General features: G+C 63.5%; 5 protein-coding genes across 5 annotated transcripts; 4 read left to right on the top strand and 1 right to left on the bottom strand.

Annotated features, from left to right (window-relative positions):
• Positions 1-8: 8 nt before the first annotated feature.
• Positions 9-3839, bottom strand: RHTO_06864 (glycosyltransferase family 90 protein; the record flags this gene model as incomplete). Its single annotated transcript, XM_016420523.1, has 9 exons — positions 9-76; positions 136-314; positions 372-379; positions 460-526; positions 582-864; positions 946-1178; positions 1238-1463; positions 1546-1913; positions 1975-3839. 9 exons carry the CDS (start codon positions 3837-3839, stop codon positions 9-11), a joined length of 3297 nt encoding a protein of 1098 aa, XP_016274924.1.
• A 299-nt stretch (positions 3840-4138) lies between these two features.
• On the top strand, positions 4139-8163 carry RHTO_06863 (Sfi1 spindle body domain protein; the record flags this gene model as incomplete). Its single annotated transcript, XM_016420522.1, has 9 exons — positions 4139-5748; positions 5806-6428; positions 6494-6567; positions 6628-6728; positions 6806-6894; positions 6948-7174; positions 7262-7388; positions 7443-7503; positions 7566-8163. 9 exons carry the CDS (start codon positions 4139-4141, stop codon positions 8161-8163), a joined length of 3510 nt encoding a protein of 1169 aa, XP_016274923.1.
• A 607-nt stretch (positions 8164-8770) lies between these two features.
• Positions 8771-10406, top strand: RHTO_06862 (protein serine/threonine kinase; the record flags this gene model as incomplete). The annotated part of the gene is made up of 7 exons (XM_016420521.1): positions 8771-8789; positions 8866-9056; positions 9114-9242; positions 9380-9680; positions 9739-9941; positions 9996-10209; positions 10270-10406. The coding sequence occupies 7 exons, from the start codon at positions 8771-8773 to the stop codon at positions 10404-10406; spliced, it is 1194 nt and encodes a 397-aa protein (XP_016274922.1).
• A 2365-nt stretch (positions 10407-12771) lies between these two features.
• RHTO_06861 (heat shock transcription factor) lies at positions 12772-15135 on the top strand (the record flags this gene model as incomplete). Its single annotated transcript, XM_016420520.1, has 7 exons — positions 12772-13124; positions 13199-13207; positions 13283-13427; positions 13522-13544; positions 13610-14088; positions 14145-14483; positions 14540-15135. 7 exons carry the CDS (start codon positions 12772-12774, stop codon positions 15133-15135), a joined length of 1944 nt encoding a protein of 647 aa, XP_016274921.1.
• Positions 15136-17642: 2507 nt separating this feature from the next.
• RHTO_06860 (uncharacterized protein) lies at positions 17643-18950 on the top strand (the record flags this gene model as incomplete). The annotated part of the gene is made up of 1 exon (XM_016420519.1): positions 17643-18950. The coding sequence occupies one exon, from the start codon at positions 17643-17645 to the stop codon at positions 18948-18950; it is 1308 nt and encodes a 435-aa protein (XP_016274920.1).

Here is an 18950-nt window from a genome sequence, read left to right as displayed (position 1 = left end):
AGGGTCGTCTATGGGTCATAATCCATAGAATGCAGGTCGTTATCGGTGCGCTTGAGGAGGCGGGCGTACTCGAGGACTGCAATGAGGAAGGTCAGCACGCTGCGCTGCCTATCGAACATAAGCTTGAGGACTCACGAAGCCTGAACAAGTAAGCCGCCATGTCGACTTCTCGCCAGTGCTCGTCGCTCCACCTTTTGCCTTGCGCGGCGATGCGCTTGGCGACGGCGTCGTGCGAGCCGGTTCCGTCGGGTGCGCCGATGAAGAAGGCGGCGACATCGATGAGGTCTGAATAGTCAGGCTGGATGGGGATGTAGCTGTGTAGCGTAGAGTGTCAGCGAGGAAGCATGAAAAAGACGAAGGGTGAGACTGACTGGTACCACTGCGAATTGCGGAGCGAGCGACGAGAAGACGAACGTCAGTACAGGTAGTCCGTCGAATGAGGGCAATGTGCAAACGCACGGGCATAACGCGCCTCGTCCACCACTCGGGGAAGCTTGTCGACTTGAAGACGAGCGAGCGCGAGCTCCTGCAACCCAGACTTCGTTAGCTCCGGCGAAGCGAGCGACACGAGTGCTACTCACATCAACCGTTTGAACTTGCCGCTGGCATAGTTCGCATCGACGTCGAGGACGTATTTGTACGTGTTTTCCTCGTCGTTCGTCAAGCCTTTGTCGAAGCGGAACTCGTGCTGGAGGATCTTGCAAGTCGTATCCTTCGAGCTGCACTGGACGGGCTGGCCAGAGTAGGCGACGTCGAAGTAGAAGGCGGAGACGTCTTTGCTCGGGGCGTCGACGAGGCGGAGCGAGTCGGCGGCTTTGGGGTCGGCGAGGTGGAGCGATGTCGTGCCCGAGCGCTCATTGGCGACTGTGCGTGACGACGGCGTTCACAGAAGGGAGAGAACAATTAGCGCGAGGCGCGAATAGTCTCAGAGGGAGCAGCACGCACGCTTGACCAGCCTCGGCCGCTGGGTCTGCCTCCAGCCCGTCCCCTTTGCATGGTACGCTCCCACCGTGTCTCCCCGCCACAGCACCTTGTTGTGCTTCTTGCTCTCCCAGACCGGGTCGCGGCCGATCTCGATGAAGTAGTCATTCGAGATGAACGGGACGAGGAGGTCGGCGTGGACCGAGGTCTTGGTGAAGGAGAAGAGAGGGTAGGGGAGGTGCGGTCGCGGTCCGGACCTGCCAGTAAATTCGTCAGCCCGATGCAAAGATCATGAACTGAAGAGAGCGGCGCGCACCAGGAGGTGAAGCCGTTTAGATCCCGCACCTCGGGGTACTCGCAGAGATCGAGCGTGCGATCGTGCTCAATCGATACAAAACTGCGCATCGAGGGTCGCTTGGCGGGCGCATCGACTGGAAGAGACTGAGCGAGGCGACGCGCGGTCGAGTTGGGCGGGCACAGCGAGTCCCAGGGCGAGAAGCCGGTCGGTTCGGAATTCTCGAAGGACGACGGAATGCTCAGGACTGCACGCACATCAAAACATCACATCAGCACCGTCGCGACACTCTGAGCCATGAGCCTGAGAGAGAGCGAGATGAGACGCACCCTTGCCCTCCCTAGCCGCCATCTCATGCTTCTGCCTCGCCTCGCCGCTAATGACGACGCTCGGTTCGTCCCCGCTGCTCAGCCGGATGTCCAGATCAGGCAGCATCTCGACAAAGTCGGCCAGCAACTCGAGCATGTCCTCCTTCTTGCCTTGACCCGGCGCCCCGCCAGGCGGGAAGACGACCGTCCCGTCTTTGACCTCGAGCGAGAAAGAGTGAGCGTGCCAAGGGAGCGATGTGTCGGATCGGAGGGACCGCGCGCGGTCGCGAAATTCGGAAGGCTTGAGGGCGAGGAAGGGGAGGATGTCGTCGTAGATTTGGTCGTACTCGTCAACGAGGACGACGTGGTTCTGCATCGCGTAACGCCACCTGCAGGAGAGAGCATCTCGTCAGCTCGTCTGCGGATAAGCTCACTCGAGGCTATACGCACCAACTGTCGAACCCGACCGGCGGGTTCATGCGGTACCGACGCTTGTATTCGGCGACAGCCTGGTCGAGCGTCTGACTCTGCTTGCGAAGCATGTCGTCCCACTCTGCTTCGGCGCGCTCAATGAGGTGGGCGATCGGATGCAGGCGGTCGGGAGGAGAGTTGGCGGAAGTCGAGGAGACAGCTCGGCGGGTGAGATTGGCGGAGGCGGTAGGCGCCGATGTGGTGGAGTCCTCGTCGCGAGTGTCGGTCGTCGGAGAGGCTCCGGCCGCCGCTAGCGTCGGCTCGTCCTGCTGTTCCGGTTCGCCCAACTCGACGACATCCCTTTTTCGCCTGACCTTCCAGCCCTTCTTCGCCTCTGCGGCAGCCTTCAGTTGCTGTTCCTTCCTCTTTGCGTCCTCCTCCATCCCCTTCGCACCCTTGAATACCGGCTTAGGCAACGGCACCTTCTGGGGATTGAGCCTCTTCTCCTGCGCCGCACGTGCATTCTCAGGCTGCTCTGCCGCGCGCCAATCTTTTCGTCCGACTTGGCGTGCAACAGGCGGCTGTGCGGGAGGAGGAGGAGGGGCGATGCCGCGCTTCGCTTGGAGGTCGGCGATCAAGGCGCGTTCTTCGGACGAGAGGAGGGAGAGTTCCTCCGGATCAAGGTGGCGGACGGCTTCGAGGAGCGCTTCGTCGTCGTCCAAGTCGCTGCCGACGTCGGACGAGTCGTCCGCAAAGGCTGCCCAAGGCTCCGAGTCTTCCTCCTCATCGTCCTGGTTGTCCAGCTGCGCGGCAACTTGCCGAGCCGGGACTCCTCCCGCAGCAGGTATTGGCTGTTGCTGTTCCGCTTGGAACCATTTCCCGCTGCCCTCCCTCAATCCCTTCTGCTGCCTCTGCTTCTCCTTCTCGCTATTCCTCGCCAACTGCGCCTTCCGCTGTTCCTCCAACACCTCCGCCGGCTTACCCGGCACGAACGGTTTTCCCTCTTTCCTCGCCAGCGCCATTGCCGCCGCGTTCGGTCCCAATACGTGTCCCTCGGCGTCTCGAACAGCTTTGCGGCGATTCGCGACGGCTGGATTCACGCGTCGTTCGGGTGCTCGAGCGGCGGCGAAGGGGTTCACTCGCGGCGGAGCGGGAGGGAGAGGCGCGTGAAGGTCTTCGAGACCTTTCTTGAGCGGGATAGCGTGCTTGCGCTTGCCGGGCGGGTGCGCGAAGATCTCGCCTGGTGCGAGCCAGTCTTTTGGAGGAGGCGGGGCGCGTGTGAGGCCTTCGTCCGGCTGGGAAGGGTACGGAGGGGGTCGGATGAGAGGCTGTGCGGGCGCTACGGGGAACGGTTTCGCAAGGTCGAAGACGGGGATGGTCGAGGGCGACGAGCGGAAGTAGAGCAGGCCCGAGTGGACGTAGTACATCGACGAGGTCAAGTCGGCGCCTGAACCGAGTCCGCCGTCGTCAGGTGTGTCTGGATCCGCAGCGGGAGGTTCCCACCATTCCCACTCGTCTGCTCCGTCTCCGTGTCCTTCCCGTGCGAGAACCCTTTCCTCACCCGCCGCCTTCAACTTCGCCCTCGTCCCTCGCGCCGAGTCGCTGGCAAAGTCATCGGCGGACGCATCGAGCGGCGGCGCATCCGCAGGCGCAAAGACGTCCTCGCTCCTCCACTGGTAGTCCTCCGCGCGATAGACCGGCTCAGGCGCCCTCCGCCTCGCCAAGTCGCTGACGCTCGTCCCTGTCCCGCCAAGATGCTGCGTGAAGAAAGGCGAGAGGAGAGCGCCGCAGAGGAAGACGGGGACAAGGACGACGGGGTGGAGGCGAGCGCGTCTGGAGAGGAGGCGCCGTGGGAAGGTTGGTCGGCCGCTCAGTGGGCGTGTTGCGGGCTGTTGGCGGTACATGGCGTGCCCAGCGTGGTCCTGCGAGTCGCTGCGATCCGTGTCGAGACTAGCGCGAGATGGAGAGGGAGAGCGGCCGTGGGAGCTGGTCCGCTCAGTCTGGCGAGTCTGCGCGGGTCCAGCACGAGTCTGTAGCCTTGCGAGCACACGAAAGGGAGTGCAGGTGTGAGGTGGAAGCGAGCGAGAGTTCGACGCCGACTTCATCAACGACACGCCGACACACGACAACGACGCGAGCCCAATCCTCTCCCTCGTCGCATTCACTAACTAGTACTATACACAGCTAGAAGGGGTTGGACGGGATGGCACCACACCCAGGGGACGACTCGCAGACCCAGTCATCCACCCTCGAACCCTTCCCACCCCTCTCGTCCTCCCAGCGAACCCTCATCAACCACACCCTCGCTCTCCTCGCCCACGACGCACACACATGGGCAGACCTCACACACGCTCAGGGAGTACTCCAGAGGGACGGGCATGCGAGTGCGGACGAGATAGAGAGGCTGTACGAGGTCTGGCTCAGGATGGTTTGGGTCGAGGGGACGACTTGGCATGACAAGTGGGACGCCGTGCAGCGGCAGTGGGAAGAGGCCGAGGTCGACGATGGACAGAACGCGGTGACGCCCCTCGCAAACCGTCGCGGCCACCGCAGGAGACCGAGCGACAACCTCGACCTCTTGCGCCGGAAACTCGACACCGTTGCACTCGACCCGCCCCAGCCACACAACTCTGCACCGCGTCCGCTCCCACCACGCACGAGACCCAAGTCGACGCCGCCGAGGCAGCTGCTCGTTCGGTCGGCGCAGGAGGCGGGAGGGTACTCTAGCTCGGACGACCAGTTTGTGGGAGTCCCGACTCCGCCAACTGCTCGCGCATCAAGACTCGCGCTTCCTCCTCGCACAGAACGAGTACCTTTCTCGACGACAGACGATGATGCGCCCGACCAAACGACCCGACGCCGTCGCTTTTCCTCCACAACCGCCCACCAAGTCCTGACAAGCACTCCCCGACCCTCCGCCCGTCCACCATCTCCTCCCTCGCCCGAACCGACTCCCCTACCTACCCGCTCCGACGCCCACCCCCTCCTCTCCCGCCGCCTCTCCGCCCTACGCCCTCGCTCCTCCTCTCCCACTCCCTCTCCCCGCCCACCCTCCTCATCCTCCTCAATGCTCATCTCCTCAACCCTCTCACCGCCCGAAGCGCTCTCCCTCGCTCTCTCGTTCGATCGCCTCAGACTGCTGATGCCGCTTTTGACGCACTGGAAGGCCCGAGTGCGGTTTGTGAGAGAGAGGGAGGGGGAGTTGGTTGCGAGGAGGGAGGGGTGGTTGAGGCGGTGTGGGTGGGAACAGTGGGTCGGGCGGGTTGGGCGAGTAAGAGAGGGAACGCGGAAGGCGGAGGAATGGAGGAAGGAGCAGGACGAGCGGCGTCTCTCGAGAACGGGACGGAGGAAGGCGCTCGGCGGGGCATTCGCAGCGTGGAAGGTGCGATGGCTCGCGAGGCTCGAGGTTCGTCAAGCGGCGGAAAGGGAAGAAGCGAGGAAGGAGAAAGAAGCGGCGTTGAGGGAGGCGAGGGATGCGGTCCTTTCTTTCCGGTATCGCGGACTTGCGGTCCGGTCATTGCGGGAATGGAGGATCCGGTGCGCGACGAAGAGGGTGGACAAGGTCCTGGGGGCGGGTCTGCAGCGGAGGGCGGTGGAGAAGTGGGTTAGGAGGGTAGCCGACGTCCGGCATCGCGCGCAGGTGATGGAGGAAGTGGCGGATGAGAAGTGGGCAGAAGCGGAGGATGGGAGGAAGAGGGAGAGGTGGGCATGGTGGGTGAGGCGGACGGCATTAAGGGTCAAGGAGGCGGAGTGGGTCGGTGCGAAGGAGGAAGCGCTGCGCAGGGAGGGCTGGGAGTGGTGGAGGGAGATGAAGTGCGCGACTCTCGATTACTCTCATCGCAACTTCGCTGATCTTCTGCTCGAATGCAGACAGCGTAGAGACCACGTCCGCCACCTCGAGCAAGTCGCCTCGGCGCACGACGCTCGCCATCTCGCCCACCAAACCCTCACAACCTGGCGCACCCGAACCGCCCACCTCGTCTCGCTGTCCTCCCTCGCCTCCTCACACGCCCACACCCTCCTCACGCGCCGCGCATCCTCCCAACTAACCCACTGGCGCCTCTCGCTCCGCCTTCGCCTCGCTCTCCGCGTCCGCGCCGACTCGCTCCTCTCCACCTCCCTCTCACACTGGCTCGACGCCTACGAGCACGTCCAGATCGAGCTCGAGGGGCGCGCGGACGCACTGATCGCGACTCGTGATACGCGAGTTGGGGGTGTTGCGTTGGAGGTTTGGAGGAGTGCGGTCGCGCATCGAGTGAAGCTACAGGGGGCTGCGGAGACGTATTCGAGGTTGAGGAGTGTCGCGAGAGGGTTGGAGAAGTGGAAGAGGCGATGGGAGGTGGAGCGGGTGAGGGAGAAGAAGGCGGAGGTCGTAAGGGACTTCTTTGTGACAAGGCGGGCTTGGAGGAGGTGGAGTGAGGAAGTGTGGGAGCGCAAGAGGGCGACATGGGAGGTCGAGCGGAGGCGAAAGCGGGCGAAGGAGACGCTCGACTGTGAGTTCTGCCCAGCCATTTCTTCCGCACCTGAAGCTGACCTCTCCTTCGCATGCGCCCATCAGACTGGCTCACCCAGCTTCGGCAACGACGACGAGACCGCGAGCTCGTTACGCAGCTACAGCGCCAGCAAGGACAGGTCCGTCGCCGCATCTCCCGGAATCTTCGCAAATCGCTAACCGGCTTTTTCTTATGACAGCGGCTCCTCGCTGCTTCGTTGGAGCAATGGAAACTCGCTGTTGTCTTGCGGAAGGAGGACGAGGTTGAGGCGCGAGACTGGCGGGATCGCAAGCTTGTCCGGTGAGTTTCCTTTGGTTGTGTCTGCGGCTGGCGACGGTGTTGCAGGCACTTTCAGACTGACACCTTCGATGACGCAGCGATGGCTTCCGACGCTGGGCGCAGCAGACGGTCAAGGCGGAAGAACGGATCCTGCGGGCAGCCTCGTTCCGCAGCGTCAAGCTCGAAGGTGTGCCGCATAAATCCCTTTCCCTTCAACTCTATCTCACGATGGCTTTGCAGAACTCCGCGATCGCCTCTTCCACGCCTGGCTGTCATCCTCCCGCCGATCCGCCGCGCTGCGCGTACGGCTCGACCGCTTCGACACCTCACGAAGGCGCAAGACTCTCGAAGCTGCCTTCGACTGTTGGCGCGAAGGGTCTTTGCGGCGCTCAGAGGAGCAGGTCCAGCGACGGAGAGCGCAGCGGGAACGGGGAGAGGCATGGGCGCAATGGAAGAGCCGGACGAAGGTACGCTGAAGGTCTCGCTCGCTTCGGCGTTGAAGCGCTCACCGCTTATGCATGCTGACGTCCATCCTGATTGATCTCGGTGTACAGACCGTCGCGGCGATACAGCTTTACAACCGCCTCCTCGCCTCGCATGCTCTTCTCGCCTGGCAAGCATGGACGCCGCCCGCAGACCTCACGAGGCGGGCTATCGAGGCGGACGAGGGGTCCGTTATCGGTGAGTATCGCCTTCTTCTCAGTCGTAGGGCGCGCTGAGTTCCGATTCTCGCAGGCGGAGCCTTCCAGGTCTGGAAGATCAAGACGGGCGCGAAGAAGGCTTTGCGGTCATACAGGTCCTCAGGGTTCCGCTCTTCATGCATTTGCAGGCGAGCTGACGACTCGGTAACTCTTGCAGCGGCCGCCTGCGCCTCGGCTCTTCCCCAAGTGCCGCCTCGTCACCTCTCGCCTCGCCAGCTCGCCCCTCTCCGGCTCGTGCTTCCTCAAACACCTCATCCACTCTCTCCAGCACACCTTCTCGCTCCTTATGGGGCACATCGGCTGCGTCGGCATCGACGGCTGCGACGAGCTATCGTCCGGCACTTGCGACCCCCGCTTCGTCTGCCGGAGCTTCGCCCTATCCAGCACCCTCCGTGTCCGCCCGCCCGCAGACGGCTTCGACGTCTGCCTTTACGTCCGCGGCGTCTCGCCGCCGCTTGTCTGCCGAGATCGCTGTCAACAAGCCGGCGCCTCCACGACAACCGGACGCAGGCAAGCGAGAACGACGACGCTCGATCGTAAGCGTGCTCAGCTCTCGCTCAGCACCGTCTGGCGGTGCATCGCTCTTCGCAAGTCGCGTGTCCGGCAACTACGACGACTCGGACGAGGAAGACGCGGCGAGCGTCGGCCGGGAAGGCAAATCGACCAGGAGCGAGGGTGGCGCAGACGTGCGAGGACGGCACGAAGCTTTGAGGGCCAGGTTGAGGGCGGCAGCGGCAGCAGCGTCATCGAGATGAGGAGGAAGGGTCCGCTCGAGGTATTTATCTGATTCCTGCGAAGGTCCGCAGCTATCGAGAGAGCTTCATTCATGGCTTGCGCCTCTCTGCTGCGTTGTCCTGCGTCTTGAAGCTTCTGTCCGCTCCTCGCAGGGTCCGCGGATTCTCCTGGACGTATTCGACCTCCTCTTCCACAGCTTCCCTTCCTCCTTGTCCTCTTCCTCGCACGCTCTCCGCTCGGCTGCCGCTCTCGCACCTGCTACGGTCGACATCCACTCCGTGACGCCACGCTGGGTCCCTGTTCGCCGCTCCAGTTCATCAGCGCCCTCTTCCCTCGCTCCCGCCGCCTTTCCTCATCGTCACTCCCCCTCGACTCGCCACCATCTTCGCCGCCGACGACGACGAACCTCGGCCAGCGCCGGCAGCACGCGGCGGGAGACGTGCCACCGCCTCCGACCTTGTCTGCAGCCGCAGGACGACGGGGGCGGCGCGTTAGCGCACCTGTCGGGTCGACCTCGCATCAACGCTGCTGAAGGGTCTTCCGGCACCGCCGAAGCAGGCGACGGAGCACGCTATCGGCGGAGGGGCCGAGCGGGTCAGGAAAGGCTCGGAGCGGGCGTCGGCGAGGATGGCCAAAGAGGCGGCGGGTAAGTCTCGCTTCGTGGTCCCGGAACGTCTCGGTCGCAGCTGAACGGACGTCAAACCGGCCCTTTGCACCTCCAGGGATCGACGACACCCGCGTGTACCGCGTCGTTGCGACAGATGCCGCGACCAACAAGCAAGTCGAGCTGGCCTTCGTGCACACCGCGGCGGCGGGTCATGGATCCTTCAGTGTCGTCTTCCGCGGCGAGCTGGTGAGAGGCGGACACGGCGTCGTGGCGTTCAAGCGGACTCGGCAGGACAAGCGGTTCAAAGTCAGTTCCGCTCTCTGGTTTCGTGCTTGACGCACGGCTGACAATATTCACACGCAGAACCGCGAGCTGCAGATTATGTCCGCAGTAAGCCATCCCAACATCGTCAAGATGCTCTTCTACTGGTACGAGTCGGCCCAAGACGAAGGCGACTCGATCGTTGTGCTCAACCTCGTCCTCGAATTCCTGGTGCGTTCGTCTTTCACGAGCTTGCCTGAGTTGCTGCGGCTTCCAGACGAAGCATTCTGTCCGACCCGCCTTGCGCGACTCGGGCTACGTTTTTGAGCGGAGAATGAGCCGTAGCCTGACTGCTCTCCCACGCACAGCCCGAGACGCTCTATCGCGCGTACCGCACGTACACCAAGAGGCGGCAGTACTTCCCCGAAGTTTCGACCAAGCTCTACATGTACCAGCTCCTCCGGGCGCTCGCCTACCTTCACGCCGTGGGCGTCTGCCACCGCGACATCAAGCCTCACAACGTCCTCGTCGACGCCGACAGCGGCCGCCTCGTCTTGATCGATTTTGGCTCGGCGAAGGTCTTGCGCGAGGGCGCCGAGAACGTCAGCTACGCTTGCTCGCGATACTACCGCGCGCCGGAGCTCATCTTCGGCTCGACGAGGTACAACGGTGCGCATGGCTGCTCCTCTCTCAACTGATCAGCTCCTGACTCCGCCTCACTCCGCAGACAGCATCGACGTCTGGTCGGCCGGCTGCGTCCTCGGCGAGCTGCTATGCGGCAGCGTCTTCTTCCCTGGCGAGAGCAGCATCGACCAGCTCGTCGAGATCGTCAAGGTGCTCGGAACGCCCACTCGCGAGCACGTGAAGGCGATGAACGCTCATTACACCGAGCACAACTTCCCGCAAGTTCAGGCCGTCCCGCTCGAGCAGGTGGGTCGCGAGTCCGCTCGTTCTGCTTCGACGTCGGCTGACCTCAATCCGCAGATCCTTCCTCGCGCCTCTGCCGCCGCCATCGACCTCCTCGGCTCGCTACTCCTCTACGACCCCTCCCGCCGGCTCACCGCAGTCGAAGCGATGGCGCACAACTTTTTCGACGACCTCCGCCGCGGCAACACGCGCGAGTCGAACGGCTCGTGGGGCGTGCAGATGCCGAATGGAAAATGTGTCACGGTCGGATTGTTTGACTTTTCGAGGTTTGGTGCGTTCCGCCTTTCCTTCCCTCGACCTCTGTCGAAAAGCTGACCAACTCGTTGCGCAGAACTGTCCATCCGCCCCGACCTGAATACGATCCTCGTCCCGCCACACGCGAGACAAGCGCTCCTCGTCGAACAAGACGTCGACCTCGAGACCTTCATCCCGCTCGACCTCGACGAGCACCGCCTCAACCTCGACTAAAGCCCGCGCTTGTTTTCGCCCCCTTCCTGTACATCCCTTTCGAGACAGTCGAACGCTTCGCCTGTACATACGCGTACACCTACACCTCGCTTGACCCTCGACCCTCCTACCGCATCGCATACCTCACACCGACCCACGACTCTCGCATACCCCACCCGCTTCGATCCGGCAGATACCCTCCACGCTTCTCGCAATGCATCCACAGCTTTCATACACGAAATGACGAGGGAGGGGACCTTCCCAACTGCGTTTTCCGGCGCTCTTGCTCGCTCGGACTTGCTTACCTGTCGCTCCTTTTGCCTGCGCTTGTCTGTGTTCATTCGGGTGAAGGGGGGTGCTCACGACGGTGATCAGGCGGCAGCTTCGCTCCTCCTCCTCTTTCGCCTCCTGTTCCTTCACTCCTCTCTCCTCACTCTTGCCTCGCTCCTCGGCTCCAGCGCTATGGAGATCACCCTGTTCCACGAACAACAGACGAAGATCCTCCAGCGCGGAAGCCACAAGCCGCAGCTGGAGCAGTACGAAACCCTGCGAGGAGGAGCAGGCGAACAGATCGGATCTGGCGCTGCTTCTGTGCTCGAGATTACGCTGCCCTTCTCGGTCGACGAGCGCGATACTCTTGCGTTTGTTTGTACACGAGCAAGGAGCGGGAAGAAGCAGCATCTGATGGAGCGAAGTCCGCCCGGAGAACGGAAGCGGAGGAACACCGAACGAACAATCCTGCCAGCAACGCGAATCGTGCGAGAAGCTCTGGCTAAGTTACGAGGTGAATCGGCGACGCTCCGATTCGCTCGTCGTCTCCTCGAGAAGTTCTGCGAGAAGCAGGCGCTGAAATCTTCTTCGATTTTGCTTCTTCCCTTGCCCTCGCCGCGCCCTTCGCACAAAGAACGAGCGGCGAAAAGAACAGCGAATCGCCAGCGATGCGTAGAAGTGTTCTTCGCCACGCGAGCAACGAACCGCAGCCGCGTCCGCATCCGCCTTGCCTCTTCCTCGCTCGCTTGACGACGCCGCTTCCTGCGCCAAGGTTGCTCTCGCGACAGTAACTTAACTTAGCGTCGCCATCCGCGTAGGAGCCACCAATTTCTTTTTCGCTCGCCAGCGGAACCGAGCCGAGCCTACGGGCTGCTCGTCCCCGACGAATGATGCGCTCTTTGCGCGAAGGGTTCGTCTCGACGTTGAAGGGCGTTCGTTCGACCGGTCGAAGTCGAGCCAGATACCTAAGCGCGAGCGGTGGAGCCTGGTCCACCTCAGCCCTAGAAGAGCGAAGCAGCAGCTGCCGGAGTTACGCTGCGGAACCCTTTGGTCGTGGTGCGCTAGCGAAGAATTAATCGGAGCGCCGCCGGGCGACTTCCACCCACCATCGTCGCGTACTCAGGTCCTCGCCTCGTCAGCTGTCCTCGCTGCACCGCGACCCTTTGAGCGCGGTGAAGGGATGACGATGCGCGGGAGAGAAGGCGTGCGGGAGGTTCTGCGGGCTGCAACGAGGCACACGTCCCGGGTCGTTCGGCGCCCGGCGGGGGGATCGACGCCGCAAGGGGACTCTCGTCCGCGCAGAAGGCAGAAAACTTCGCGCGCTGCAGACGCCTGCTCGCGGGGATCGTGGTGTGCGCTCGGTTGTCAATCCAGTGTAGACGTGTGTGCATGGGAGACAACACTGAAAGAGCGCTGCAAGGGCGAGCGATCCTGGCGAGGGCGTTGTACGTCGAGCGGCTTCCGCTTTTCATTCCGGGTGCGAGTAAGCGTGTGCCTGCGTTTGAGCGCCCGGGGGGCAAAGGGGCACAGGGCAAGGCGTGCGTGCGAGAGAAGCCCTTCGTGCTCTCGGCTTCGCCTTCTCCTCGTCGTCGTCGTCTCGCTTCTTCAAGCGAGATCCTTCTTCGAGGGAAAAGCACGTCGGGGACCAGGTCTCGACGACACAGCACACCCCTTCGCACTCGACTCGCCTCGTCGCCCGCTTCGCACCTCGCGCCCTCGGCATCTCACCCCCTTGCGCCGTCTCCGCCAGTCGACCACAGACCTCGCCGCGCTCGCACCCCCCCTGCCGCCGTGCGCATCCTGTTTGCTTCCACGAGTGCATCGAACACCGCAGCCACCCGTAACGCCGTCCCGCTTCTCTCGCGCCCTCAGCCCAGCCCAAACCCAGTCGCTCGTTCCCGCCTCCGCTCTCTCGCATCGTTCGCTGGCTCCTCTCGCCGCGCTCCGCTTCGTTCTCGCCGCGCATTACGGACTCCCTTGGGTGCACACTAGTACGTGCAGGATCGACAGACTCGCTGCCTCAGCCCCACCGCGTCGGTGCCAGGAGCGCAAGAGTTCCAAACCGCGTCCTCATCGCCGAACCGGAACCCACCTCGCACCTCGTCCTCGTGCTCGCATGGCCGCAGACGACTCTCGAGCGCGGACTGCATCGCGCGCTCAGGCAGCAGCAGCAGCGGCGGCAACAGGAGGAGGAGGAGGAGGAGGAGGAGGAGCCGACCGATTCGACTCTGGACGCAACCCCGGATCGCCCGAGAACGACCCAGCCGATCGCGAGCAGGACGACGACGAGGTCGACCAGGATGAGCTCGACGACGAAGGAGAGGATGGCACGGAGAGCGAGGGCGGAGGAGCGAGGGGTTCCGAGCCTGGGACCGTCGCGGCGACACCGGCTGTCGAAGATGACCACGGACGCGGCTTCTCCGCGCCTGTAGCGACGGGCGGCAAGTCGCAAGCGTCGTTCGTGCACAAGTGCGTTTGCTCGCTGCCGAGTTCCCTCGCGAATCGCTCGCTGACTGACCCGTCCTTCTTTTCCCTCCTCGCAGGGTTTGGGCGTGAGTTCGCGCTCCATTCCTCGCCCCACCGCCTTTAGGCTACCTCCACCGTACTGACGCAATCCACGCACGCAGCATGCTCGAAGACCCTTCGCTGCGGAAATACATCGCCTGGAGCGAAGACGGCAAATCGTTCCTCGTCTTCAACCCCTCCGAGTTTGCGCGCGAGGTCCTCCCGAGGTACTTCAAGCATAGCAACTTTTCGAGCTTCTTGCGGCAGGTGCGTCAGCGGGCGTTTCGTACCGCTCAAGTAGTCTGGCGCGAGCCTCGAGGGGTTGGGCTGACATGCGTCCTGCTCTCGCTCCCGCTTCTAGTGCAACTTCTACAACTGGTCCAAGTGCGTTTACTTCGCTCCTTTCGCCAGCTGTTCGAGCCGAAATTGACCGTTTCGCCGACCCACAGGGTCAACGACGCCCTCAGCTCCTCGAACCACTTCACCAACCCCGACGGCTCGCAAGGCCAAGCGTGGGAGTTCCGCAACCCCTCCTTCCAGCGCGGCCGACCGGACCTCCTCGCGCGCATCAAGCGCAAGACGGCCAAATCCAGCGCCGCGAACAGTCCTGCCGCAGCAAGACGACGAGGATCCGTCTCTGTCAACGTCGCTGCTACTGCGCCGTCTCGTGCGTCGAAGCGCGATTTGGGTGGGCTGGTGGATGGCGCAGCGGCAGCGGCTCAGGCGTTGCAGGAGGACCGGACGGGCGACGCGGCGTCCTCGACCGCTGGGTATGCGGGAAGCGCGGCGAGCACGCCTAACGTGCCCGGTGGACCGACGAGGGAGGACTATGTCACGGTGCCGAAGCGGGTTGCGGCGGGATTGGCCGAGTTTGCGCCTTACAATGGCGAGGTGCAGCCTGCGATTCGGCTCAAGGAGGAGAATGGTGGTGAGTTTGCCTCTCGCCACGTCGTCGCGCACGGTACTGATGATCCGTGCACGCAGAACGACCAGCCTCGACGCAGCACTCTCCGCCCAACTCGCGCCATCCCGCCCCTCACCCCTCGCATATGAACCACTACACGCAACCTCAGCCCTCATACTCGCCGGGCACTCGCCCGTACCCCCTCCCGGCCTCCTACTCGACCTACCGCTACCCCTATGGCGACGACCAACTCGCGCGACAGGTCCACTACCTCGAGGGACAGGTTCGGTCGCTCGCGGACGCGTTGCATTATACGCAGCAGGAGTCGGCGGCCGCGAGGGCGATGTCTTACGATGCGCTGCAGTCGCTCATCGGAGTTGTGGCGAGTCTGGACCCGGACGGTCGACGAGCAGAGGAGCGTGAGTCCCGCCTTGGGCTCCTCTCTCGGCCGTCGAGACTGACTTTGCCCTCGCAGTCCAAGCGGTCGCTTACGCCGTTTCGAAGCTCAATGCCGACGTCTCGCCCAGCACGCAGAACCCGAACCCGTTCGGCTACGCCTCGTCCGGCTCGTCCTGGCCGCCCAGCAACGGCACCTACCCGTTCCCAACGCCTCGACCCTCGACCAGCGCCTCGCAGTTCTACTACAACCGCGTTCCAGCCGTCGAGTCGTACACTCGCACGTCTCGACCCGACTCTAGGCCCGACCCCGCTGCTCCTACGCACCCTCACCATCCCGCCGAATCGGCTCCCTATCCTCCTCAGCCTCAGCCTCAGCCCGACGCCGGACGAGCGCCACACGCCGCGACTGAGCAGGCGACGTCGTACCCCTCGCCTCGAATGAGCTGGGGTGCGCTCAACCCGCCGACGTCGTCCTCCTCGTCCGCGCACCCTCCGCCTTCTACCGCCGCCGCTCCAGCACACGACAAGGCGCTCGGCAAGACGACCTCCCTGCCGCCCTTGTCTGCCCTGCTCAACCCGGCTGGCGGACCACCCTCCTTCGGCGGTCGGCGTGCATTCGACGCTCCTGCCGAAGAGAACGGCGAGCCGGCGGCGAAAAAGCAGCGGCAATAAGGGCCTAAGTCGACCCCTTCCAGCGCGCGAGCGACGCCAAACGCTGTTTCCGCTCCTCCGGCCGTTTCCACTCTCACCCCACGCAAACTCTCCGCCCCTGCCTCCTCGCCCTTTCCGTACCCTCGTCTCGCTTCGTAGCGCCATTGCCGTATCAAGGCTCTCCCATTCTCGGTATCCTGTTGTCTTGCCCTTCGTCCGCGTCAAACCGCGCCAACCACCACCGCACCGAACCGCTCCTCTCTCCTCTCATCCCCCTCTCTCATGCACATACATGCGCTCCGTAAGGCCTCCCAAACCTCTTTGCATCATACCCCCGTCCTTAGCCTCGAGGATGGATTCTCTGTTTTCCCTCGCATTTGCCTCATCCCGTCTCGTTACGTGTAGCGAATTAGAGTTGAGCATCGCTTGTTCCCCAGCGTGGAATGAGTGCCTTGTGTCGATCCTGTCGGGATCGGCGGGTGCGTGAGGTGAGAGCTGCGAGACGAGGAGCGGGACGAGGACGAGGACAGGCAGACTGGCTCCTGGCGAGTTGCAGGCTTCGTCCGTCCTTCAGCTGAAGGAGGACAGCGAGGAGGAGGCGACGAGGCGGGCGAGATGGCGAGCGAGGCCGCAGCGCGAGACGCGACGAGCCGACGCTCTTCCCTCTTCTCCTCTCCTCGTCTCATCCTCTCTCCGAGTCCGACGCACTCGCAGCCTCCGACCCTGGCCATCACGCGACCCAGAAGCGCCTGAAGCGGACCCCGACGCTGCTCTTCTCCGACGATGAGCTCGACACGACCACCTTCCCAAACCCAGGCCAACGCTGTCCTCGCCTCAGCCCGTCGACTTGGCCTTCGACGAGTCGCCTTGATGTACTTCGGTGGCGCGCGCTGTGGACTAGGGGCAGCGTAGGCAGATCGGTCGAGGAGGTGGCGAAGATGTCGAGTTGCGGACGAGCTGCGAGGTTGTCGAGGCCGTTTGGCGGTGGCAGGGCGAAACGGTACTGCGCTGCTCGTTGATAGCCGCGTGTAAGAGGCCCGTAAGGTGTGAAGTGCCGGCAATTGCGCTGGAGGAGGCGTTAGGACCGCCTCGAAGGTGAATTTGAAGCGACTTCGCGTCCTGCTCGTCGCGTCGTCCCCTCCCTCGGGTTGGCCAGAGGTTCACTCGCATCGTAGAGATTCTGTAAGATACAGACTACAGCGAGCCAGAAGCCTAGCGAGAGACTAAGGTCTAGCAAACGGCCTCTCTTCGCCTCGAGCTCACCTCCCGCCTTTCGCCTGCTCTTCCGCGAACGACCGCCACACATCTCCAGTATCCGCGATGCATGCTCTTTCACGCTGGCGCATCGCTCGCTCAGCTCGGCAGTCGAGCGAGAGACAAGGCAACGTTAATGCGGAAACAAGGTTAGGGCGGATCGAGGAGGGCGAGGAGAAGTCGGGGTCGGTTCGGTGCGCTCGCAGGGACGAAAGCTGGGGAGGAGGATGAAGGGCGGCCGAGGATCGTCCGCTGTCCTGTCTTGTCTGGCGGTACGAGCAGGAGAGAAAGGAAAGCGGCGCTGGAGAAAAGGTTACATGCTCGACGCAAGTCCTCGGTTCTGAAGATGCTTCGACACGCGAAAGCATGCTGTCGTCGATGCGCTCAGCCGTTCTGAGACCAACTCAAGCAAAAGGCTGAGAGCAGGGCTGAATGCCGCAAAGTCGAGCTGAGAGACAGGAGAAGCATTCGAGTCGCTCCTTGAGCTGGTTCTGGCGCTTCTGGGGAATAGCTAGCGATAGAGCACGTTCTTCGAGACTCTGCGTGTCGAGGGAAAGCGTCAGTACACGCAGTGTGCGACGAGGAGGAAAAGGGAAGGTCATTACGCTTCTGGAGAGTATTGGTGGGTCACCCGCAGTTCGCCTCTGCCTCCTCCAAGCCGAGCGCGCACCCGCGTAGTAGTTCCATACTCTGGCAGTCCTTCGTCGTAGCAGACGAGAGAGTACTATCGCGAGACGACGGGAAGGACGCGAATGTCGACCGCAAAGGCTCGCCTGGCTGGTACAGGGACCTCAAAGCAGATCCAGCCTGTACAGCATCGCCAGGAATCTGTCAACAGCGAGAACAGCGGAGGACGAGGTTGAGCGGGACGGCAACACCGCGGGTTGTCCTCGTCCTCCTCACCCGCTTCGCTCTCCCTCTCTCTCCGTACCGCCTGCTTCGTTCCTTCTCTCTTCGATACCACTGCTCGACCCTTGACGACCACCAGCAACCGCCAGCGACCGCCGCCGCCGCCGAATACCCGCCCGCACAGCTCGCTCGTCGCAACTTTCCCGTCCCGGCCTCTTTCACCTTAACGACCCATCCAGCACGCTCGAGCAGGTCTCGACAAGCCCCACGCACTCGCAACACTCGCACACTGTAGCCATCCGACTCCCGTGAGTCGAGCTCGACAGCTCGTCGCCACCCTCTCCCCGCGTTTTGGGCTGACCGTTGTCGACGCGACTTCCGCAGCCGTTTACACTCGCAGACCCAGCAAAACCACCCTACACACGATGGCACACATGCACGCTCCGCGCCACCGTCCCGAGCCCCTTTCCCTCGGTCCTCAGTCGTCCCAACACACCTCGAACCCGGCGCACCGCGCCCAGCTCCTCGCCTCGCTTCGTTCGGCACCTCTTCCCCAAAATCAGCAGCAGTATGGTCAGGCAGGCTCGTACGGCGGTCATGCGAGCCAGGCGCGCGGGTACCAGAACCCGCAGGCAGCCCATGCCCTCGTCGACTTCCAGCACGCCCAGTCTGCCTACATGAATGAGCTCCAGGCGACGATCCAGCACCAGATCATTGTTCAGCAGCAGATGGAGCGAGAGGCTACGTACCGCTTGCTCGCCGCTCAGCAGCAGCAGCCTCAGCCGTTCACGTACCCTGCTCAGGCGCCGTATTCGGCTGGACCTCGTGCGGGCTCGCAGTACGCCTACCAGCAGCAGCAACAGCAGCAGCAGGCGCACGCCCAGTATGCGACGGCGCCGCACCTCGTCCAGGCGCAGGCGCAGGCGCAGAACCCGCTAGTTGCGTCGGCTCTCGCGCGCAGGCAGCGCCAGGAGCAGCAGCGCCGCGTCTCGGGCCAAGAGCACCAGCCTCGCGAGCACCGCTCGACGCCGCCTGTTTCGAACCGCTCGACCCCGACGCCGCCCGCCGTCATCTTGTCTGCGCCGGGCGAGCCGTACCCCGACACCTCGTCTGGGTCGGAGAGCGGCGAGACGAGGCCGTCGACGCCGTATGGACAGTCGCAGGCGAGGGGCGCGAAGCAGAATGGAGGACGCTCCAACCAGCAGCAGCAACAGTCGCAGGGCAAGCAGGCTTCGAAGGAGGCCAAGGCGTCTCGGCGTCGTTCGCACCTCGACACGCTCACCAATACGCTCTCATCGGCTACGGAGCGCCGTCTCCGTCCCGCCCACTCGGCCGACCAGTCGCTCAATGCCGGCCCTCGTCACCCTTCCCCTCGGAACTCGAACCGCTCCGTCAGCGATTCGGCCACCTCTTCCCCCTCGCGCGCTGCAGCTGCCGCCGCATCGAACGCAGCGCAGCTCTCGCCTCGCGCACCCGCCTTCGCGCCTTCCCCGCCGTCTCCTCCGACCGCCTACTTCTCCAACACCCGCGCCGTTCCGCCTCCCGTTCCCGGCACCGCGACTGCGACTCGCCAGCCTCGCGGTCCGCCCACCGACTTCGAGGCGACAAATTTTTCGGCGCGCATCAGGGCAAAGGCGATTGTGAGTTTGAAGGCGAGGAGCGGGAGGTCGGCTGCGCAGAATGAGCATGGACAGCAGGCGTCGCTGGCCGCGCCGGCTGTCCTCGCTGTGTGA

This window comes from Rhodotorula toruloides (genome assembly GCF_000320785.1).
Source record: "Rhodotorula toruloides NP11 unplaced genomic scaffold Scaffold5, whole genome shotgun sequence".
Taxonomy (NCBI): Eukaryota; Fungi; Basidiomycota; class Microbotryomycetes; order Sporidiobolales; family Sporidiobolaceae; genus Rhodotorula; species Rhodotorula toruloides.
Note: the sequence above shows the minus strand (reverse complement) of the source record. Positions and strands in the feature narration are given on the sequence as shown.